This window comes from Hemitrygon akajei, chromosome 18, assembly GCF_048418815.1.
Source record: "Hemitrygon akajei chromosome 18, sHemAka1.3, whole genome shotgun sequence".
Taxonomy (NCBI): Eukaryota; Metazoa; Chordata; class Chondrichthyes; order Myliobatiformes; family Dasyatidae; genus Hemitrygon; species Hemitrygon akajei.
In genome coordinates, this window is record NC_133141.1 from 44,398,813 (window position 1) to 44,421,220 (window position 22,408).

At 39.0% G+C, this 22,408-nt stretch overlaps 1 protein-coding gene across 6 annotated transcripts in view; it reads left to right on the forward strand.

Moving 5' to 3' along the window:
* The window catches only part of nbr1a (NBR1 autophagy cargo receptor a), a 55,767-nt gene that overhangs the window by 3,493 nt on the left and 29,866 nt on the right, over window positions 1-22,408 (forward strand). For 5 of the 6 annotated variants that reach the window (XM_073071552.1, XM_073071555.1, XM_073071550.1 and 2 more), the window contains exons 2-12: window positions 1,278-1,340; window positions 2,243-2,261; window positions 3,403-3,425; window positions 4,932-5,147; window positions 12,851-12,928; window positions 13,999-14,088; window positions 14,202-14,419; window positions 17,714-17,872; window positions 19,574-19,780; window positions 20,897-21,035; window positions 22,005-22,298. In XM_073071552.1, coding sequence (XP_072927653.1) covers window positions 1,278-1,340; window positions 2,243-2,261; window positions 3,403-3,425; window positions 4,932-5,147; window positions 12,851-12,928; window positions 13,999-14,088; window positions 14,202-14,419; window positions 17,714-17,872; window positions 19,574-19,780; window positions 20,897-21,035; window positions 22,005-22,298 — 1,506 coding nt within the window. The remainder of the gene's footprint in view (window positions 1-1,277; window positions 1,341-2,242; window positions 2,262-3,402; window positions 3,426-4,931; window positions 5,148-12,850; window positions 12,929-13,998; window positions 14,089-14,201; window positions 14,420-17,713; window positions 17,873-19,573; window positions 19,781-20,896; window positions 21,036-22,004; window positions 22,299-22,408) is intronic. The other variant, XM_073071554.1, reaches the window with a different exon arrangement.

Below are 22,408 nucleotides of genomic sequence, written 5' to 3' on the forward strand. Positions count from 1 at the left end.
GGCCATGTATGGACATATCTGGATGGGAATGAGAGGCAGAGTTGAAGTGGGTGGTAACCGGGAGATCCTGTCTATTGTGATGGACGGAGTGTAGGTGCTCGACGAAGCGGTCCCCCAATCTGCGTCGGGTCTTGCCAATGTACAGGAGGCCGCACCGAGAGCACCGGATGCAATAGACAGCTCCAGCAGACTCACAGAAGTGTTGCCTCACCTGGAAGGACTGTCTGGGACCCGGAATGGTGGTAAGGGGGGAGGTGTGGGGACAGGTGTAGCATTTGCGCTTACAGGGTTAAGTGCCGGGTGGGAGTTCTGTGAGGAGGGACGTGTGGACCAGGTAGTTGCGGAGGGAGCGATCCCTGCAAAAAGCTGAGAGGGGTAGGGAGGGAAAGATGTGCTGGGTGGTGGGGTCCTGTTGAAGGTGGCGGAATTGTTTTAGCTGAATCAAATGTGCACTTTATAAATGTTAACAAAGTTTACAAATCTCAACTGTGGGCATATTTATATGATAGTTTCTGGACCATGCTGGACTTTGTCTGTTCAAATAAAGCAAATCCTTTATAGTCAATATTTTATTAATTAGTTTGCTAGTAACTCATTGATAAAATGTAATTCTGAAGTTTGTAGGTCAATGCCTCTGGGGATTCAATGGGGAGCAGAATGAATACTGGACTTCCAGTATTCATATGTTGTGATCACTGTGGCCCATACAGTATACTGCAGAGAAGAAATGTTGGTTAAACAGTTGTTAAACAGTATCAACACAGAAAGCTGTCGTTAATAAAGTAACTTGAGGAAGGTTTGCCCTCACTGACGGGGGCAGAATGAAAATGGTGACTTATCTTAGGCCATATTAAGATCCCTCAAGAACACCTGTTGCCTATTAGCCATAGTACAGATTTGACCTTCTGTATTCTATGACTTCATTTGCATTCTTCATGGACAAAGTAAAGAGAACTGATTGCCTAGCTAAAAATAAAGATATTTGGAGTTATTCCATGTGGTGTAGTGTTTAAGCCCTTCACGTTCCAGGGTTGAATTTAATACTAAAGATCCAATAATCTGGAAGCAAAGTTTTGTTTTCTTCCTTTCTAATCATTTTTGCTTGAGATGATTTGTGGATTTTAATTTGAAATACGAGTAACAAGTACAGCTAAATGGTGTCTTGTAAATCCAACAGTACACGTCTGTTGATAAGGTGAATTTGTCAAAAGTTAAGCACTTATGTACATTACTTTGGTTGACAGGTTCAATAACTTTTAAAATAATGCTTTTTTCAGGTAAAAGTTTCATTTGATCTCAACAATGTTCAAATAAAGTACTTTGATGAAGATAACGAAGAGGTGAGTCCTGTGATATTGAATTGAATGATCTTTATTGTCATTATACATAGGTACAATGAAACGCTATTTGGCTTCCTCTCAGGCAATTAAATAAAACAAGATAAAACAAGACAGTAATAGAAAAACAGTATTAAATAGATAAGTAGCAAAAAATAAGTTAGGGTAGATCAGTGAAGTACTCTGTACAGATTGAATAAATTTAACTTAGTTCTTAATGGGGGGGGAGCATTCATAGTTAAGCACAATTAACTTTGTAATTTAACATGTAAATTTTTTGAAAGATTAATTTTTTGTTTGGTTGTGCTGCTTGGAGTTAGTAAACAGCATTGAGATAAACTTTTGCTGATCTGTTGCTTTAGTGATTAACCAATGAGTATTCTTACTGAGTGTAGGTTTAAACCATGCTGAATTGCTGATAGATTCAGTGATCTGATAATGGAGCTAGTACTGCAGGGAATGAGAGATGAATGACTGGGCAGGCTGGTTTGTTAATGGGAATTTTTGGAATAAGTCATTTGGAAGGTCCAGCTAAAGCTGAGAGATTGGATGGTTGTGAATCTATAAAATAGATGCATGCCAGGGGTCTTTCAAGGTCATCTAGTTAAACTCGAGCACTGTTCCTGTGCACACTAGAGATCTTGCCAATCTGCAACTAAATTCTTGGAATTTCTTCAAAACTAATTTGGCAGAGATGCATGTGCCGTTTTTTTTCAGTAACTTTGATCAGAGGTTCTTGTGATGAGTTCTGAAAGAATGAAATGTTCTGTTCCTAGTGATGTGATTAAAGAGTGAAATATTAACTGCATAACCACAGGCTTCGAAGGCTATGTATGTGTTCACTTTATATTTTAGAATTTTGTTCTTAAGGTATATTTTGTTTCATGAGTTTTTTTCTTTTGCAGGTGTCTATTAACAGTGCAGGTAGGTAGGCATATGAATCATACTTGTAAAAAAAAGGAAATGTGTTGTTTATGAATTAGGGTATACTTTTTAATTTCATGTTGATTGTACTTGGCCTCAAACTTGTGTACAGGAACGTGAAAAGTGAGGAAAAAAGTTATCTGTGTCAAGACGGTGTTTAATTTTATGAATGTTGCAATTGTTTCCACAAGAAACATCACGAGAAGTCTATGCTACTAAAAGAATCCTGTGTTATTAAGCCATGCACAGTTTGGGTCCCCAGCTGCTGATTATTGCAACTTTTAAGTTGTTAATGTGTTTAAAACTGACACCTGTAGATTTAATGCTTATTATTGATCAGAGTTATTTTTTGCAAAGCAGAAAACATGGGTTTTGCACTCCCAAATTTCACTGGAGATGTGGAGTGTGCTGACCAAGACATGGCATTGGTTTACAGGAGGATAGACGCACAGGTTTTTAGATACCCTCCTGATGGGGTAAATCCTGCACTTGCAGTGAAGGTAAACACCCCCTAACCTGTCCTCCTCGACACTTTGGTACTGTGATACAGAGATACCAGTGCTGGTTTGCTCCCCTACTTGTTTTCTTTCAATAGACCAACAAGAACTTTCCCATCTTTTCCCATTAAGAAGTCTCAAGAAGGTGAAATCTTTAGTATGCACAAAATAAATGTTTGTGTTGGAACTTTGGTAAAACTCTTGAGATGTCTCCCTATACGTTTCAACAAAGGTTTTTGACATATCTAATTTCAAGTGAATGGTACAGGCTGTCTTCAGTTATGAATGCCCAACTCATAGATGGGCTCCAACATACATGCATGCATGCATTGTCTCTCCCCCCCCCCTCACCCCACTCCCCCACCCCTCTCACCCCCCTCCCCCACCCCTCTCTCCCCCCTCTCTCCTTCCCCCCCCCCCCCCCCAATCATTGGTTGGCTTTGCAACCCAGGATCACATCTTGGCCAGCTCAAAGACTCTTCAGTGCTTAAATAACTTTTGAAGATAGAAACAAAATCACACCATTAACTTTTTAAATTTGGCTTAGTTATGTAGTTGTAGTGAATAAGGTTTACGTTAGACATTTTGGTTTTATTCTTGCCATTTTCTGTTTGATCGTTTTGTTTTCATTTTCTCTTTCACAGAGGAATATGAAGAATTTATAAAGGTAATTATGGTTAATTCTAATTTAAGATACCCCTGGTATTTAGTTTTAATTGGCTTAATTTTCCACATTACTAAGCACTTTCATTTCCTTTTAGATAAGGAAAATACTGCACTGATAAATATTACATTCATGTTATATCTGTGATTTGCTTACTTGTAATCGATTATATCAGTAAATTCACCAATTCATGTTTCACTCATTTAATATGTATATGTAATGAAGTGTAATGAATAATTTCTTACGGTCATTGTCAGAGAATTGGCTGCTTAAGCTTCTCATTCTACTTCCACATCCTTACCTTAGCTGTCCCGTTTCTCTGTGGCTTGTCTGTACGCAGCAACATATGAAGAAAAAGCTGTTGGATTTTCACATGTACACTGATACCTAATTCATCTCCAGCAACACCAGTCTTGGCCATGCTGTTGCTTCCAATTTTTGTCAAACTGCTTGTCTGACATAAAATGATAGATGAACATGAATTTCTTTTTGTTAATCTTTAGAAAAACCAAAGGATTTTTTCACTATTTGCTTCAGACCAACTATTAACTCGATTTACCTCCCTGAGAATTCTTGAGGCTAAACAAATCAAGTTCTAATTGATTGTGTTGCATTTGACTGTAAAATAGTTCACCACATTTGCAGTATCATCAAAGCATTCTACTTCCACTGACTATAGAATCACTGATGTGGCTGTCTCCTGCTTTTTACTTTGTATAAACATTTGTAACCCAGTTGTCCGTGATCTCCCTCTCACTAATATCCATTCATGCATTGTTCCTCTTCTAATATATACAAATTGGTTTCTCATTAGAGCAACTGTTCTATTTTAAGATCCTTACCCTTGTACTGACTTTCCTCTATTGCCCCTCCCTAATATTTTGGATATCTATATTCCTCCAATACTTAAACCCTTGATATTAATGATATGCTCACTGACTGTCATCCCTTTAACTGTTCAGCCCTGAACTCCAGGGTTTTATTCCTGATTCTCTACCTCCTTCAAGCTTTTGAAATGCTCTTTAAAACTTGTCCATTTTTGCCTGTCTAAATGTCATCCTGCATGGGTCATTCTCAGATTTTTGTTTGACAATGTCCATTGAAGCACGTTGAGACATTTGAAGATGCTAATTAATTATTTGTATTTGTTCCTGCTCTCTTGTGAACAAGGCTGTCACTTGTACACATCATTAGCTTGCTAAGCTAACCCAGAATTCATAGATGTGAGATATGATTAGAATTAAGTCTTCGACAGATAGGATAATGAAGGCATTTCCCTTTCTTTGTTCTATTAATACTCTGTGAATCTACAAATTGTAACTTGAACTTTCCAGCCTGTTTTGCTATCATAGTTTAGTAAACCTTGCAAAATATATTGTTAGCTGGCTTTTATTCAACAGTAGCTTTTAAAAATGAAAGTGAATGATGTTTGGTAATAAATCGTTCTGTTTAATTATGTTGCTTTCGGTATAATGTGATATCTATCTTTGTCGTTTTATCCTTTTTTAGAGTGCAATTAAACAAGGAAAACAGATTCAAATGAATGCTTATGAAATAAACCTAAAGGATAAAATGGAAAACCATACTTCAAAGAGAACATTTGAAAATATCGAGTTGAAGGGATCTCAGAATAAGAAAGCTAAAAAAAAAGAAATGAAGCATCATTCCCAATTAGCTAAGGTCGTTGGCCCTGAGATGAAGGTTTCGCAGGAACCTAAAAATAAGGTAATTGTTTTCATATATAAAAGAAAATTATTCTAAAATGCTGGAAAAACTCATCAGGTCAGGTAGTATCTATGGAGGGGAATAAACAGTCGATGTTTTAGGCCAAGACCCTTTGTTTCAGCCGGAAAAGTTGACTGTTTATCCTCTTGTATGCTGCTGTACCTGCTGCGTACCTCCAGCATTTTGTGTTTTGCTCAAGACTTCCAACATCTGCAAAATCTCCTGTGTCTAAAGGACTTTTTTGTGGCTGTGCTGAAATTGTTACATTTCCTCACATCCCTATTTATAAAGTCATAGTTATACAGCATGGAGACAGGCCTTTTCTACCCATCTCATAGAAACGTAGAAAGCCTACAGCACAATACAGGCCCTTTGGCCCACAGAGTTGTGCCAAACATGTCCTTACCTCAGAAATTACTAGGCTTACCTATAGCCCTCTATTTTACTAAGCTCCATGTACCTATCTAAAAGCCTCTTAAAAGACCTTATCATACCCAGCTCCACCACCGTTACTGGCAGCCCATTCCACACACTTACCACTCTGAGAAAAAAAATTACCCCTGATATCTTCTCTGTACCTACTCCCCAGCACCTTAAACTTGTATCCTCTTGTGACAATCATTTCAGCCCTGTGAAAAAGCCTCTGACTATCCACACGATCAATGCCTCTCATCATCTTATACACCTCTGTCAGGTTACCTCTCATCCTCCGTCGCTCCAAGGAGAAGAGGCCGAATTCACTCAACCTATTCTCATAAGGCATGCTCCCCAATCCAGGCAACATCCTTGTAAATCTCCTCTGCACCCTTCCTATGGCTTCCACATCCTTCCTGTAGTGAGGTGACCAGAACTGAGCACAGTACTCTTAAGTGAGATCTGACCAGGGTCCTATATAGCTGCAACATTACATCTTGGCTCCTAAATTCAATTCCATGACTGATAAAGGCCAATACACCATACGCCTTCTTAACCACAGAGTCAACCTGCGCAGTTCCTTTGAGTGTCCTATGGACTTGGACCCCAAGATCCCTCCTGATCCTCCACACTGCCAAGAGTCTTACCATTAATACTATATTCTGCCACCATACTTGACTTATCAAAATAAGCCACTTCACACTTATCTGGGTTGGACTCCATCTGCCACTTCTCAGCCCAGTTTTGCATCTTATCAATGTCCTGCTGTAACCTCTGACAGCCCTCCACACTATCCACAACACCTCCAACCTTTGTGTCATCAGCAAACTTACTAACCCATCCCTCCACTTCCTTATCCAGGTCATTTATAAAAATCATGATGAGCAGGGGTCCTAGAACAGATCCCTGAGGCACACCACTGGTCACAGACTTCCATGCAGAATATGATCTGTCTACAACCATTCTTTGCCTTCTGTAGGCATGCCAGTTCTGGATCCACAAAGCAATGTCCCCTTGGATCCCATGTCTCCTTACTTTCTCAATAAGCCTTGCATGGGGTACTGTTTCAAATGCCTTGCTATAATCCAGATACACTACATCTACTGCTCTTCCTTCATCAATATGTTTAGTCACATCCTCAAAAAATTCAATCAGGCTCGTAAGGCACAACCTGCCCTTGACAAAGCCATGCTGACTGCTTCTAATCATATTATACCTCTCCAAATGTTCATAAATCCTGCCTCTCAGGATCTTCTCCATCAACTTACCAACCACTGAAGTAAGACTCACTGGTCTATAATTTCCTGGGCTATCTCTACTCTCTTTCTTGAATAAAGGAACAACATCTGCAACCCTCCAATCCTCCGGAACCTCTCCCATCCCCAATGATGATGCAAAGGTCTTCGCCAGAGGCTCAGCAATCCCCTTCTTCACCTCCCACAGTAACCTAAATTACATCTCATCTGGTCCTGGTGACTTATCCAACTTGATGCTTTCCAAAATCTCCAGCACCTCCTCTTAATATCTACATGCTCAAGCTTTTCAGTCTGCTGCAAGTCATCACTACAATCACCAAGATCCTTTTCCATAGTGAATACTGAAGTAAAGTATTCATTAAGTACCTCTGCTATTTCCTCCGGTTCATACACATTTTCCCACTGTCACACTCAATAGGTCCTATTCTTTCACGTCTTATCCTCTTGCTCTTCACATACTTGTAGAATGCCTTGGGGTTTTCCTTAATTCTGCCCGCCAAGGCCTTCTCATGGCCCCTTCTGGCTCTCCTAATTTCATTCTTAAGCTCCTTCCTAGTAGCCTTATAATTTTCTAGATCTCTAACATTACCTAGCTCTCTGAACCTTCTGTAAGCTTTTCTTTTCTTCTTGACTAGATTTAGATAGATAGATAGATACTTTATTCATCCCCATGGGGAAATTCAACTTTTTTTCCAATGTCCCATACACTTGTTGTAGCAAAACTAATTACATACAATACTTAACTCAGTAAAAAATATGATATGCATCTAAATCACTATCTCAAAAAGCATTAATAATAGCTTTTAAAAAGTTCTTAAGTCCTGGCGGTAGAATTGTAAAGCCTAATGGCATTGGGGAGTATTGACCTCTTCATCCTGTCTGAGGAGCATTGTATCGATAGTAACCTGTCGCTGAAACTGCTTCTCTGTCTCTGGATGGTGCTATGTAGAGGATGTTCAGAGTTATCCATAATTGACCGTAGCCTACTCAGCGCCCTTCGCTCAGCTACCAATGTTAAACTCTCCAGTACTTTGCCCACGACAGAGCCCGCCTTCCTTACCAGCTTATTAAGACGTGAGGCGTCCCTCTTCTTAATGCTTCCTCCCCAACACGCCACCACAAAGAAGAGGGCGCTCTCCACAACTGACCTATAGAACATCTTCAGCATCTCACTACAGACATTGAATGACGCCAACCTTCTTAGGAAGTACAGTCGACTCTGTGCCTTCCTGCACAAGGCATCTGTGTTGGCAGTCCAGTCTAGCTTCTCGTCTAACTGTACTCCCAGATACTTGTAGGTCTTAACCTGCTCCACACATTCTCCATTAATGATCACTGGCTCCATATGAGGCCTAGATCTCCTAAAGTCCACCACCATCTCCTTGGTCTTGGTGATATTGAGACGCAGGTAGTTTGAGTTGCACCATATCACAAAGTCCTGTATCAGTTTCCTATACTCCTCCTCCTGTCCATTCCTGACACACCCCACTATGGCTGTGTCATCAGCGAACTTCTGCACATGGCAGGACTCCGAGTTATATTGGAAGTCTGATGTGTACAGGGTGAACAGGACCGGAGAGAGTACGGTTCCCTGCGGCGCTCCTGTGCTGCTGACCACCGTGTCAGACCTACAGTCTCCCAACCGCACATACTGAGGTCTATCTGTCAAGTAGTCCACTATCCAATCCACCATGTGAGAGTCTACTCCCATCTCCGTTAGTTTGTGCCTTAAGATCTTGGGCTGGATGGTGTTAAAGGCACTAGAGAAGTCAAGGAATGTAATCCTCACAGCACAACTGACCCCCTCTAGGTGAGAGAGTGATTTGTGCAGCAAATACGTGATAGCATCCTCCACTCCCACCTTCTCCTTATACGCAAACTGAAGAGGATCCTCTATTACCCCCTCTGTACACCACAGTTCATGTACCCTACCATAACTTCCCTGTCTCATTGGAACGTACCTATACAGAACTCTACACAAATATCCCCTGAATATTTGCCACATTTCTTACGTACTCTTCCCTGAGAACATCTGTTTCCAATTTAAGCCTCCAATTTCCTGCCTGATAACCTCATAATCCCCCTAACTCCAATTAAACGCTTTTCTAACTTGTCTGTTCCTATCTCTCTCCAATGCTTTTGTAAAGGAGATAGAATTATGATCACCATCTCCAAAATGCTCTCCTGCTGAGAGATCTGACACCTGACCAGGTTCATTTCCCAATACCAAATCAAGTACAACCTCTCCTCTTGTAGGCTTATCTACATACTGTGTCAAGCAACCTTCCTGAACACACCTAACAAACTCCACCCCATCTAAACCCCTCGCTCTAGGGAGATGCCAATGAATATTTGGGAAATTAAAATCTCCCATCACAACAACTCTGTTATTATTACACCTTTCCAGGATCTGTTTCCGTATCTGTTCCTCGATGTCCCTGTTACTGTTGGGCAGCCTATTAAAAAAAACACCCAGTAAAGTTATTGACCCTTTCCTGTTCCTAACCTCCACCCACAGAGACTCCGTAGACAATCCCTCCATGGCGTCAACTTTTCTGCAGCCGTGACACTATCTCTGATCAACATCCATCTCAACCAAGTTATCTACATGAAGTGGTCTCATTTGCCTGCAATTGGCATATTCCTCTGAACTTTTCCTAATCAAGTATCTGTCAGTGTACCTTCCTCTATAGCTTCCTTGTTCCATGCACACACCACACTCTCTGGAAAAAGTTGCCCCTCAGGTCCTTTTAAACATTTCCCTTCTCACCTTAAATCTATATACTGTAATTTTAGACTCCCCTACCCTGGGAAAAGGACCGTTGCTATTCACCTTTTCTGTGCCCCACACCCCATAATGTTTTATGTCTATAAGACCACCCCTCAGCCTTCTACGCTCCAGGGAATAAATTCAAGCCTATCCAGCCTCTCCCTTTAAGTTGAGTCCACCCAGTTGGCCCTCCTTATCCACGGGGGATTGGTTCTGGGACTTTAGGACCTGACGGAGCTCTGGACCTTATTTAACCTGTCGCTGTGCGGCCCAAGGTGTTTCTGTTCCATTGACGGAAAATGATCACAATTGAAAATAAAGTGGAAATAATAAAGCGATCGGAAAAAGGTGAAACACCATTGGTCATTGGAAAAGCGTTAGGTGTTGGTCAACGATTGGAACAATTTTAAAGGATAAAGTGAGAATAATGGAGCATATGAAAGTCCCTGCCCCAATGAAAGCTACAATTATTGCTAAGCAACGCAGTGGTTTAATTATTGAAATACATACATTTCTTAAGTGTTTTATATCCATAGAAAGGTAAAATATATACTATATACTAAGACAAACATTTGACTAACTGACGCTAAATAATACCGGATGTACCTGTTCCGACTCACTTATAATACCTAATACAAAATAAATGCTATGTAAGTAGTTATAGAAACATAGAAAATAGGTGCAGGAGTAGGCCATTCGGCCCTTCGAGCCTGCACCACCATTCAGTATGATCATGGCTGATCATCCAACTCAGAACCCTGTACCTGCTTTCTCTCCATGCCCTCTGATCCCTTTAGCCACAAGGGCCATATCTAACTCCCTCTTAAATATAGCCAATGAACTGGCCTCAACTGTTTCCTGTGGCAGAGAATTCCACAGATTCACCACTCTCTGTGTGAAGAATTTTTTCCTCATCTCGGTCCTAAAAGGCTTCCCCTTTATCCTTAAACTGTGACCCCTCATTCTTATACTGTATTGTTTAGGGAATAATGACAAGAAAAAAAAAAGTCTGTACATGCTCAAACAATGAGGGAACTTCCGTTTTTTTAAATCCCGATCCGCGGTAACCTATGCACATCCTCTCGTATACTTTAAATCATCTCTAGATTACTTATAATATCTAATACAATGTAAATGCTATGTAAATAGTTGTTATACTGTATTGTTTAGGGAATAATGACAGAAAAAAGAATCTGTACATGCACAAACAACAAGTGCTGGAGAGAGAACTTACAGGTTTTCCCAATCTGCAGTTGGTGGAACCTGCAGATAAGGAGGGTTGAATGTATTTCCTACGCCCTTTCCAGGTTAATGATATCCTACCTATAGCTGGACATCCAGAACTGCACATAACATTCCAGGTACAATCTCACCAATGATTCATACAGTTGTAACATGACATTCCAATTCTGGTACTGGTACTGAAGAAGGCGAGCACACCAAAAGCCACCTTTGCCACCTGCTCTATCTGCATCCCCTGTTTCAAAGAACTGTGCACCTGTACCTGTTCTATAACACTCCAGGGCCCTATCATTTACTGTGCAAATTCTGCCTTGGTTTAACTTGCCTTTGCCTATGTTAAATTCCATCTGCCATTCCTTGGCTCATTTCCCCATTTTGATCTACATTCTGTTGAAAGTGAATTGGAATGATTTTACATCAAAAGATCTGTTTGTATTTATTTGTGTTTCTTTAACTGGAAAGCTACTCGTATTCTTTTACAGGGATTTTTTTAATAAATATTAAGCTACGCTCGCCTCTTATTTCCTTGTCGCCTCAAGTCAATACCAGTCTCTGACAAAAGATGTGTTCAGAGTATGATTAATGTTGTTATTAAGCCACGTAGCTGTTCCTGCAAGAAATTTGTCTGGAGGAAGAAAGAAGTGAAATACTCCTCGCCAGTCTCTCCATTCCTACCTATGAGAAAAGATGCATGACAGATTTTCTGCATAATCTCATGCTCAGTCATTAACGTGTAGACTGAAGATGGTGTAACTAGTATAGACATTTGAGCTGTAATCCAAGATTCTACTAGTGTATTGGAATTTTGTATTGAGTGAGTCAGCAATAAAGATTATGTAATTGCTTTCTTAATATTTTGGAATATTTTTGTACTAGCTTACTGTTTGTACACTGCTTCCAACAGTTCCTTTTCACCTACATAATCAGAATCAGGTTTAATATCACTGCTATATGTCTTGAAATTTGTTAACTTTGCAGCAGCAGTACAGTGCAATATGTGATAAATAAACTTATATAAATAGTTCAAATAAGTAGTGTAAAAAACAGAATTTTTAAAAAAAGTTATGAGGTAGTCTTCATAAGTTCAATATCTATTTAGAAATCGGATGGTAGAGGGAAAGAAGCTGTTCCCCAGTTGTTGAGTGTGCACCGCCAGGCTTCTGTACCTCCTTCCTGATGGTAACAGTGAAAAGAGGGCATGTCCTGGGTGCTGGGGATCCTTAATGATGGAAGCTACCTTTCTGAGGCTAGTACGCATGATGGAGCTGACTAATTTTACAAATTTCTGGGGCTTATTTCAATCCTGTGCAGTAGCCCCCCCCACCAAATATCAGATGGTGATACAGACAGTCAGAATGCTCTCCATCTGTAGAGGTTTTCAAGTGTTTCAGATGACAATCTCCTCAAACTTCTAATGAAATATAGCCATTGTCTTGCGTTTTCTTTTGCTGCATCAATATGTCAGGGCAAGGTTAGGTCCTCAGAGATATTGACACCCAGGAACTTGAAGTTGCTCACTCTCTCCACTTCTCATCCCTGTATGAGGATTGGTTTATGTTCCCTCGTCTTACCCTTTCCAAAGTTCATAATCAGCTCTTCGGTCTTACTGACATTGAGTGTAAGGTTGTTGCTGTGACACCACTCAACTATCTCGCTCCTGTATGCCTTTGCATCACCATCTGAGATTCTGCCAACAATGATTGTATCATCAGCAAATTTATAGATGATATTTGAGCTATACCTAATAACACAGTCAGGTGTGTAGAGCAGTGGGCTAAGCACACAACCCTGAAGTGTGCCAGTGTTGATTGTCAGCAAGGTGGAGATATTACTTCTGATCCATACAGATCATGGTCTTCCAGTTAGGAAGTCAAGAATCCAGTTGCAGAGGAATGTACAGAGGACCAGGTCCTGTAGCTTTTCGATCAGGACTGTAGGAATGATGGCGTTGCATGCTGAGCTGCTGTTAATAATAGCACCCTGACGTAAGTAAATTAACTTGTCATCACTGGTTTTTGTAGGTGCTGCCAAAGGATGCAAATGAAACAAAGGAAAACTGGCAGCTGCCACCAGTTTGGTTTACAGAATACATGGAAATGGTAAGAAAAGGCATTCTTCGTATTCAAGAGGAAATTTAAATCTCAACTTCTGCCTCACAAGCGTGATGTCTCTCAAGTTGTGTGCGTGTGTGAAATAGAGCAACAACGTTTTGGAACTTATTCTATGTATTTTTATCAGAAACTTGGTGTGATGGAAACAGCCTTGTATTTTTTGTCCTATAATTCTAAAGCATTACATTCCTTTTAATTAAAATGAATATATTTGTGGACTTGTGGTGTGATATTTTGCATTGACTCTGATTTTTTTTTTTGTCAATCTTACTGATCCATGTTAGCACATTTTTATAGTTTTAGTTCTTTTATTCAAAAATGGTATCACTGTGTAGTTAGTGCTATATTTAATCTGTTTTTTAAACATTTGTGATCATACTTTATATTCTGTCATTGATCATCAGTATTTACATTTCCTAATACTTCCTCTGAAGCTCCCATTTGCAAATTATTGATTACTGAAAAATGAACAAGGAGGCACTAGTTGACTTCTTTCCTGTTTGTTTCTTTCTTTCTAACAGCAGTCCTCAGTTTCATTAGTGAAGTAAGCTGTTTCATTATAGACACTAACAATAACAAAAACTACATTTGTGACTTCTAGACATTTCAGAACACCTCAGGCATTGAAGAAATTATCATTTGCAGGGAAATAGTGTCTAATAATATCATGTACTTTTATCCCTTGTGATTGGGCTTGAAGTGGTTTTCCAAAGCCTGGTATGAGTCTAGCTCAATGTTGGTTGGTGAAACAGTGGGGGTCTGTTTTCTGCTGCTGATCTCTGCCCACTGGAGTGCTAAGCTGGTTTAATGCGGATACTGTTTATGTGATCTTACTAACGGCTACAATTCCTATGATCATTATTGCACCAGGATATTAGCATTTTAAGTAATCAGTTACCATTATTAAGAAGTTTAATATTTATCAAAAAAGTAAACATTCTGTTTTTCGCCCCAAAATAGGGTATATCGTAACGGTTCATTTGAATGTCATGTTTCTTTCTGATTGACACCTATTTCAGTTTCTTTTTCTCCTTGGAATTTTCCTTCCTTTGCTATAGTTGCATCTAAGGCAAGGGATCAAACAAAGTGATACTCCAGATACTCATTACCCTTTACCCATTGGTGTCAATGACAGAATATCAAAGCAGGTAAAGCAGCAGCACGTGGTTTTGATTTGTGCCCTGTTCCTTAGAACCCTATTCCAGATTGTTGTGTTGTTTTTTGTGCCTGGAACTTAGTAACTGTGTGTCTTCATTTTCAGTTCAAAGAAACCTTTGTAAGAGAAACTGTTGACAGGATTTGTTGCAATTTCTTTGAGAAAGTGAACATTGAGCAGCGGGTCCGTCATTCTCCCAATGGCCTGGTGGCATGTCCTACCCAAGTTCCAGAACTGCAAACAACACAAGTTAACTGCTATGATTGGCTCATGACTTGTAGCAACTGCCAATCTCAGATTCGTGGAATACGCTATCAGTGCAGGTAATGTGCAGTGTAAATTTTACATACATAGTTGCAGTTAAGGAGTGACTGTTCAATTGTCAGAACTTAACCACCCTGGGTAAGTAACTCTGAATGATGGATTTTTATTTTGCGGTCAGATCCAAACATGTTTAAGGGTAAAGAGACACTGCAGTTCTGTCACTGACATACAGATGTGTAATGTGTGCCATTGATGCACTTGTGTATGAAAAATCATACTGAGAAAAGCAAGTTTCACAGCAGTGCAAAGGGGATTTTTTCTTGTGCTTTGTTTCAGTACACTTGTGGAGTGTTGAATGGTCTTTTAAATTTTTCTCAAGTGAGTTGCAGATATTTTATCAGGTTTGTAATGGGCCTTTTCCATTCATATTAGCACAGGGGTGTCAAACTACCGGCCCACGAAGGGGTCCAATCCAGCCCGCGGGATGATTTGGGGGGGGAAAAAGTATATTCACGACCATTTATTATGTATCAGTACAGCAGCTGTACAATAGAGGCAGTTAATAAGCACCTACCGCCCTGCACTGAAGACCACTAGAGCCCCACTTACGTTGGCAGACACAGTATAAACACACAGAGTACTCAGGTCAGTAACACCCGTAGCAAGGCTGAGACTGCTTGCTGCTGTGGTTCAAAATGCTTTCCAAGAAAAGAAAAGTTGACATCGAAGGTCGGATATTCAACGATAATTGTAAAGATCGTTTTTTCTTCAGTGAGGTCAACGGCAAACCTGTGTATCTGATATGCTCGCAACAAGTGGCTGTGGCAAAAGAGTACAATATCAAACGACACTATGAGACGTCACACGGAGAAAAATGTGACAAGTACACAGGACGACTCAGAACGCAAAAGGTAAACGAGCTTGAAGCAGCTCTGAAGAAACAGTAATCGGTGTTCACCAAAAGTTGAGAGACTCATGATGGAGCTGTCAAGGCCAGCTATATTATTGCCAACAAAATAGGTGCTGCGTTGAAGCCATACTCAGAGGGGGAATTCATCAAAGCATGCATGCTAATGGCGGCTGAGCTGGTGTGCCCTGAGAAGAGACAGGCTTTTGGTAATATCGGCTTGTCAAGAAATACTGTGGCAGAGCGAATCGGGGACCTTGCAGGAGATTTGAACAGTCAACTAAAAGACAAAGTGAAGTCATTTATTGCCTTCTCTATTGCAATTGATGAGAGCACGGATGTGACTGATGTAGCTCAATTGGGGATATTCATGGTGTTGATGCATCTTTGACCGTCACCGAAGAGTTTGTGGCAATGGTGCCCATGACAAACACCACAGTGGTGAATGACGTTTTCTCCAGTCTCGTCCAGGCCTTGGGCAGACTGGGGGTTGACTGGAGTCACGCTGTCAACGTGGCAACAGATGGCGCACCGTCCATGGTCAGGAAAAAGGCAGGTGTTGTTGCGAAACTCAGAGAGAAAGTTCAGACAGAGAATCCAGAGGAAGAATTCTGGAATTTTCATTGTATTATACACCAAGAGGTGTTATGTAGCAGGAGCCTGAAAATGGATAATGTCATGGATGTAGTAATCAAAACGGTTAATTTTATTAGCCAAGGGACTCGACCATCGGCAATTTGACTCTCTTTTGTCCGAAAGTAATATTGGACACGGCCTACCCTACCACATTGAAATCAGCTGGTTGAGCAGAGAGGTTCTGCTCAAACATTTTTTTTCAATTATGTGCGGGAATTGGACTATCATGATCGAGAAAGGGAAGCCAGTGGCAGAGTTGGATAACCCAGACTGGCTTCATGATCTTGCATTTTTGGTGGATATAACAGAGCACTTAAACGTGCTTAATATTAACATGCAAGGCCACAACAAACTTGATACAGAATACTATGACAGCATTCGTGCCTTTCAAATTAGATTAGGCCTGTGGGAGATGCAACTATCCCGGAGCAACCCAGCTCATTTATCCTCTTTGCAGTCTGTGCGTGTGGCTCATGGGAATAATGACAACATGGACAGGTGGAAGGACAAAATATCACGGCTGAAAAGTGAGTTTCAGAATTGTTTCCAAGTCTTCACTCAGCTCGAGAAGGAATTCTCACTATTTTGCTCACCATTTGCTGTCAACGCAGCATCAGATTTGCCGGAGGAACTTTAAATGGAATTAATTGAAATTCAGTGTAACTCGGCTTTGAAATATAAATTTGAGACTGTGGGTCTGGACTCATTCTATCAATACCTGGGACCGAAGTACCCCAAGATGACAGACTTTGCCTCAAAGATCCTTTGCATTTTCTGGACAACATATCTCTGTGAGCAGGCATTCTCCATAATGAACACTAACAAATCCAAACTGCGCTCACAGCTGACACACAGACATCTAAATCACATTATGAAAATTACAACTGCCCAGAAACTGGTCCCTGATGTTGACAGGCTGGTTAAAGCCAAGAGATGTCAGGTGTCTGGAAGCAGCAAGTGAATAACGAGTGACACTGTTTGATGCACTGTGACATGTAAGCAAAATGCATTATGAAATACTAAGTGTCATAATATTGTGATACATTCATTTTCTGACTTATTGTAAATGTGATCACTTCAATAAAAATTAGAGGCTAACTGTGTTCATTGTCTGAGTTTGATTGCTGGAAGCAGGCTAATAAAAGTTAGGTGCGGTTGCGTAGCCTACATTTACAATTTGTTTTGTTAGGTCTACATTTGTGTCTGCAAATGTGCGATTTCAAATGGTTTATTAATGGAAAGGGTGTGGCTCCCAAAACAATCTTAGCCAAAATAGCATCGTTTTTTTCTCTCTCTCATCACAACTTTCTTGTAGCCTACAACTGTAAGTTAATACCAATCATAAAAATAATGCTTGCTAGGCAATCTTCTTCATAAGAAACGAAATTTGTAAAGTGAAACACTTTGTAGTTATAGCAGAGACTGAGACATGAGAGCAGGTTGAAAAAACGAAGGCAATGAAAGATGTGGGAGCACACATGCGTGCACAACTGATCCGGCCCGCATAAAGTTGCATTTTGCCCAATCCGGCCCATGACCTAAAATGAGTTTGACACCCCTGTCAGTGGAAATAGAAGGCAGTCAAAATTTTCTATTTCATTGATTTCCCCAGGTTACTTATAAAAGTGACAATTAAAATTATTTTTTCTCTGAAGCTGTCAGCTAAAAATATACTGACTTTGATGAAATAAGCTCTCAAGGAAATATATTCATTTAAATTTTAATTTCCTGTTATTGGAGGCAGTAAGGTTCTAAACAAAGAACATATTTAGATATATTTGAAATCATGTGATTTATTTTTTCCCTGTAGCATTTGCCCTACTTACAACATCTGTGAGGCATGTGAAGCTGGTGACTATAGACATGATCCTAATCATGCATTGTTGAAATTGAGAAAAGCCTTGACATCAGCTGAAATCATACCTATACAGTTTGGAAACATGCAAACAAATGTAGCAGAACAAACAAGGTAATCATGTCTACATACATTAGATTTCTAAAATTTTAACTTTGCTAATATATCACTTGGAAAGTAATGCGAAAAAGAGGAAACGTGAATCTTTGGACAGGTAGGCAGACACTGAGAGTTTATAGTAGTTAATAGGTCTAGGAAAACAGTCCAGGAGTATGATTCTAACTGTTTTTTAAAACAATATTGAATGGAATGGACAGAGCTTAATGATGACTTGTGGTTGGGGTTAGAAAAGGAGTGGGATTGCAAAATTTACTTGTGTTATTTTGGTTGAGGGTGAAGTGTATAGAAAGAAAAAGGATATGAGAACGAGCCAAGCAAACGTAATTCAAGCAGTTTACTTTGAGGTTAAATGTGGACACTAGAGCTCCATCATGGCAACAGTTGAACAAGGGAAGCGAGTGATCCCCTTTAACCTTTAACTTGTGGGGGTCCCATAACAGCTCAAATTGGGCACATTGCATTCAAGATTGGATTGAGAATCATTTTGAGGCACACATATCTAATATAACTAGCAGACAGATCCACCTCCTAAACTACCCATTTGCCTTCTTCATGCCCCTTTTGCTTAACCTTTGTCTGAGTTTGTTGGTTCTACAAAAGCTATAGCAGTTCTGTGGAACTGGAGAGGAAGCAGATCATATCTTCCTGAAAAGAGAGAGAAAGAGTTCAAATTAATAGAGTTTGCAGTAGCAGTTATTTATAGTGCATACAAATAAATTGGTTATCATAGTAGCAAAAATGAAATATGTGAACTGGACATCTACAATTTTGAGAATATTTAAGTCTGGTGTTTCATTTTCTGTTCTCTGTGATGTAATTTAGGTTCATAATTTAATTTGTGAAAGAAGTTTGCTGGAAGGTCACACATTTTCTTCATTTGGTTCATTGTTGATTTTCCAGTCAGCTTTAAAATGTGCATCCCTTTAAAATTAATCAAATAAATTATCTTTTTCTAAAAGTCTATGTAAGATGTTTATTTAAAAGGGTGGCAAATCTTTTTGAGAACATGTGCCCAAATTGGTGGTAATCTTAAAAAAAATCCTTTTGTGTGTCCTGGTCATTTCAAGCAGCGATCATTATTGATTAATGCATTAGCAACAATAACTATGGACTTTTTAAAGGAAAAATGATGAGTCCTGTTGCTTATTTGCATGTATTTATTTTACTACTAATAAAAGTATAACAGAGACAGAGTGAAACAAGTATTTTTAAAAACCTGTTCAAAAATTATTAATTTTTTAAAAAGGATTGAAAATTATCAATTCTAAATAGTACTGTTTTTGTAACTGTTTACTATACAAATATTAATGAGTACACCAAGTCTGCAAGATTTCAAAACATACCTAACATCACATGTTCTAACCGTCTAGCTCGCGCCAAGCCAGTATGTGATGTTCTGAAAAAATCTCACTGCTCTTAGGTTGTTTAAAAAATCTTTTGTTGTTTTATTTGACAGTAAAGATAATTATTATGCATCTTTTTATTATGAGTGGGGTTTAAAGAATCAAGGGGCGGCACTACATGTTGCATGCCAACAAAATATTAGCACTTGTCATAGGTTTGCCACCTTGTTGAACACAGTTAAGGTTTATGTATTAGTATTTATCCAACACAATATTAGACAGCTTACCATATTGTCCCAATTTTGGCAAAAGTTCATAGTAAAATGTGAATCAAAATTTTTAATTTAATCAGGTTGCAGAAACAAATAGATAAAACTTTTCTAAAAGCTGAAAAGCAGAGACTCCGAGCAGAAAAGCGACAGCGTAAAGCAGAGTTTAAGGAGATTAAAAAGCAGCTAAAACTTCAGAAAAAGCATTTGCAGTGGAATGGTGTACACGTCATGGAACAATTAAGTGAACCCATACAAGGGCCTAAAGGACTCCAGAACACTTCTACTATGTAAGTTGAAGTATCATTAATTCTTCAAGAATAATATGCAGCATATCCTTCTAGAAAAGGTAGAGTGTGATAAATGTATTTTTGCTTCTGTTTTCATGAGGAAATGGCACACATTTTAGTGATCTGCATATATATGTCCAGGAATTTGAAGGAACTGGAAATGTAAGGTATCCAGGAAATGGAAGAGCAGTATATTATTTGAATGCTGTGTACTGGGGATCTGTGTGCCTTGTACATGAATAACAAAATGTTAGTAACCATGTAAGTGAGCAACTAAGAAGACAAATGGAACGTTGTCCTGTATTGCAAGAGGAATTGAATACGTATTTAGGGAAGTCTTGCTACAACTGTATTGGCCTTTGGTGAGACTCTGCCTCAAGTAACGGCTGCAGTCTTGTCTGCTGATTTAAGAAGCGATGTATTTGTATTGGAGACAGTTAGAAAGTTCTCTTAAGTAGATTCTTATGAGGAATGCACTTGTATTCAATAGGGTTTGCAAAAAATGGGATCTTACAGTGTATATAAAAAGTGGAAGTAACCCCTCTTGCAGAATCTAGAACTAGGGGATATAATTTCAGAATAAACCTTTACTATTTAAGATGGAAATAAAGGGAGTGTCATAAATCATTGGAATTTGGAAGTCACTGAATAATTGAGTATATTCAAAGCTGACATGGACAGATTTATAGAGTAAAGGGAAATTAAAGATTATGGCAGTAAGAAAATGTTGAGATCAGCCAGCAGGGCAGGCTGAAGAGGCCATATGGCTACTGCTAACGTTCCTTGTGTTGTGTTAGTTCTTGACTATCCAATACACAACTTGGGTGCCTCTAAGAAATTATTTTGACAATAGATGTAGGACATGAAGTATGCTGCATATGCCACAAATATATGCTGCAGATAATTTTTGTGTTCTCCATATGTTGATAATAAACAATAAAGAACATGGAAATTATGGAAAAGAAATTGTTATATAAACAACATTCAGTGATAGTGTTATTTAGATCTTTGGAAATATGCTCAAAGGTATTTGATAATATATCAAATATTATTTCTTAATACCCTTTAATTTTATTTGTGTTTCTTGCTCTGATTGCTAATATTTCCTTTTTACAGGCCTGTTGTGTCAACATTGAGTGCTGAATTTGTGGATGAGAATTTTCCTGATGGTAGTCATCTTCAACCAGCAATCAAATTTATCAAGCAGTGGCGAATGAAAAACACTGGCACTGCTAATTGGACATCTGCCACAAAAGTGAATAACTGCCTTTCACTTTGTTTTGATTTTAGCTTGCACTCATAACTAGCTGATAAAAATGGAATTAGGGTAATTACTAGTCTTTGTGGTCAAAGTGAATAATCTGAAGATCTGTTGAGATTTTGCTGATGGTGCTTAAAATTATCAGTTACAACCAAGGTATCGGGAGACAAAGGATAGAGTAAGAATGCAGCATCAATATTGAAGTCAATTTTAATTTAGCAGTATCTGGCCTTCTGAGCAGTAAGCTCTTAATGTTTTTTCATAGGTATGCTTAGTCATTGCATATTGACCTGTTCCATTTATTTGTTATAAATATTATTGCTTCCTCCTTGCCTCTTGCTCACAGTGAGCCGTTGGTGGAGCCTACAGTTCAATGATTCATTATTTCCTTTACCCTTCCAATCGTATGACTGAAGGATGAAGTTTAGTTGAGTCAGAGATTAAGAATTTGTTGGCTCAGCTTTCAAGGAGCTGATTGATTTTGAGAATCTATCTAGATGTTTGATTCTCAAACAGAATGGGCCTATATTCATTCCTTAAGAGTTCAGAAGAATAAACATTTTAGAATGTAAACTTTTTTAAGAGGGCTTAACAGGGCTTACTAAGATGTTGTTTGCCTAAGATAGAATGTATGGAGTTTGGGATATGTAGTAATTTCGTAAACTATATGTTAATGATAAATTGCAACTAGATATCAAAGATATCCAGCTGCAATTAAACATGGTTTAATGTTGATAGCAGTTAAAAGTCAAAGTCTTGGTCATTTGTTTGAATATTTATGAAACTGAAGGTTGCAAAATAATTTGTAAGGACAACAGCTATTAAATGTGAATGAAGGTTATTGACTTAAAATATTTCTTTTTCTCAGCATTAAAATTTGTTTTGGTATTTGCGTGAGACTTGTTTGGTAATAAATAATTTAACAATAATTAATTTGTGTTTATTCTTTTAATCTTTTTATAGCTTCAGTTCATGTGGGGTAATCTCACACAGGCTTCCTCTGATAAAAAGGAAGTATCTGTTCCATTCCTACAACCAGGAGAGATTGGTGTTGTTTCAGTGAAATTTGTTGCACCAGAATCTGAAGGCACTTATACTTCACACTGGCGCTTGGCTCATAAAGGGGAACAGTTTGGACCTAGAGTATGGTGCAGCATTGTTATTGACTTTCCATTACCCAGTGGAGCTGCAAATCTGACCCCAGATTTGAAGGCAAACTCTTTCTTGGCACCAAGGGCAAGGTTTCCTAAAAATTGGGTAAGTTGAATGAAGTAGGTACTTAAGCCCAATTGGCTAGAAGATTTTAATTTTTTTTGCACTTTTGTTCAAACTTTAACACAAAGCTGTTTTAACATGGATATCTTTTC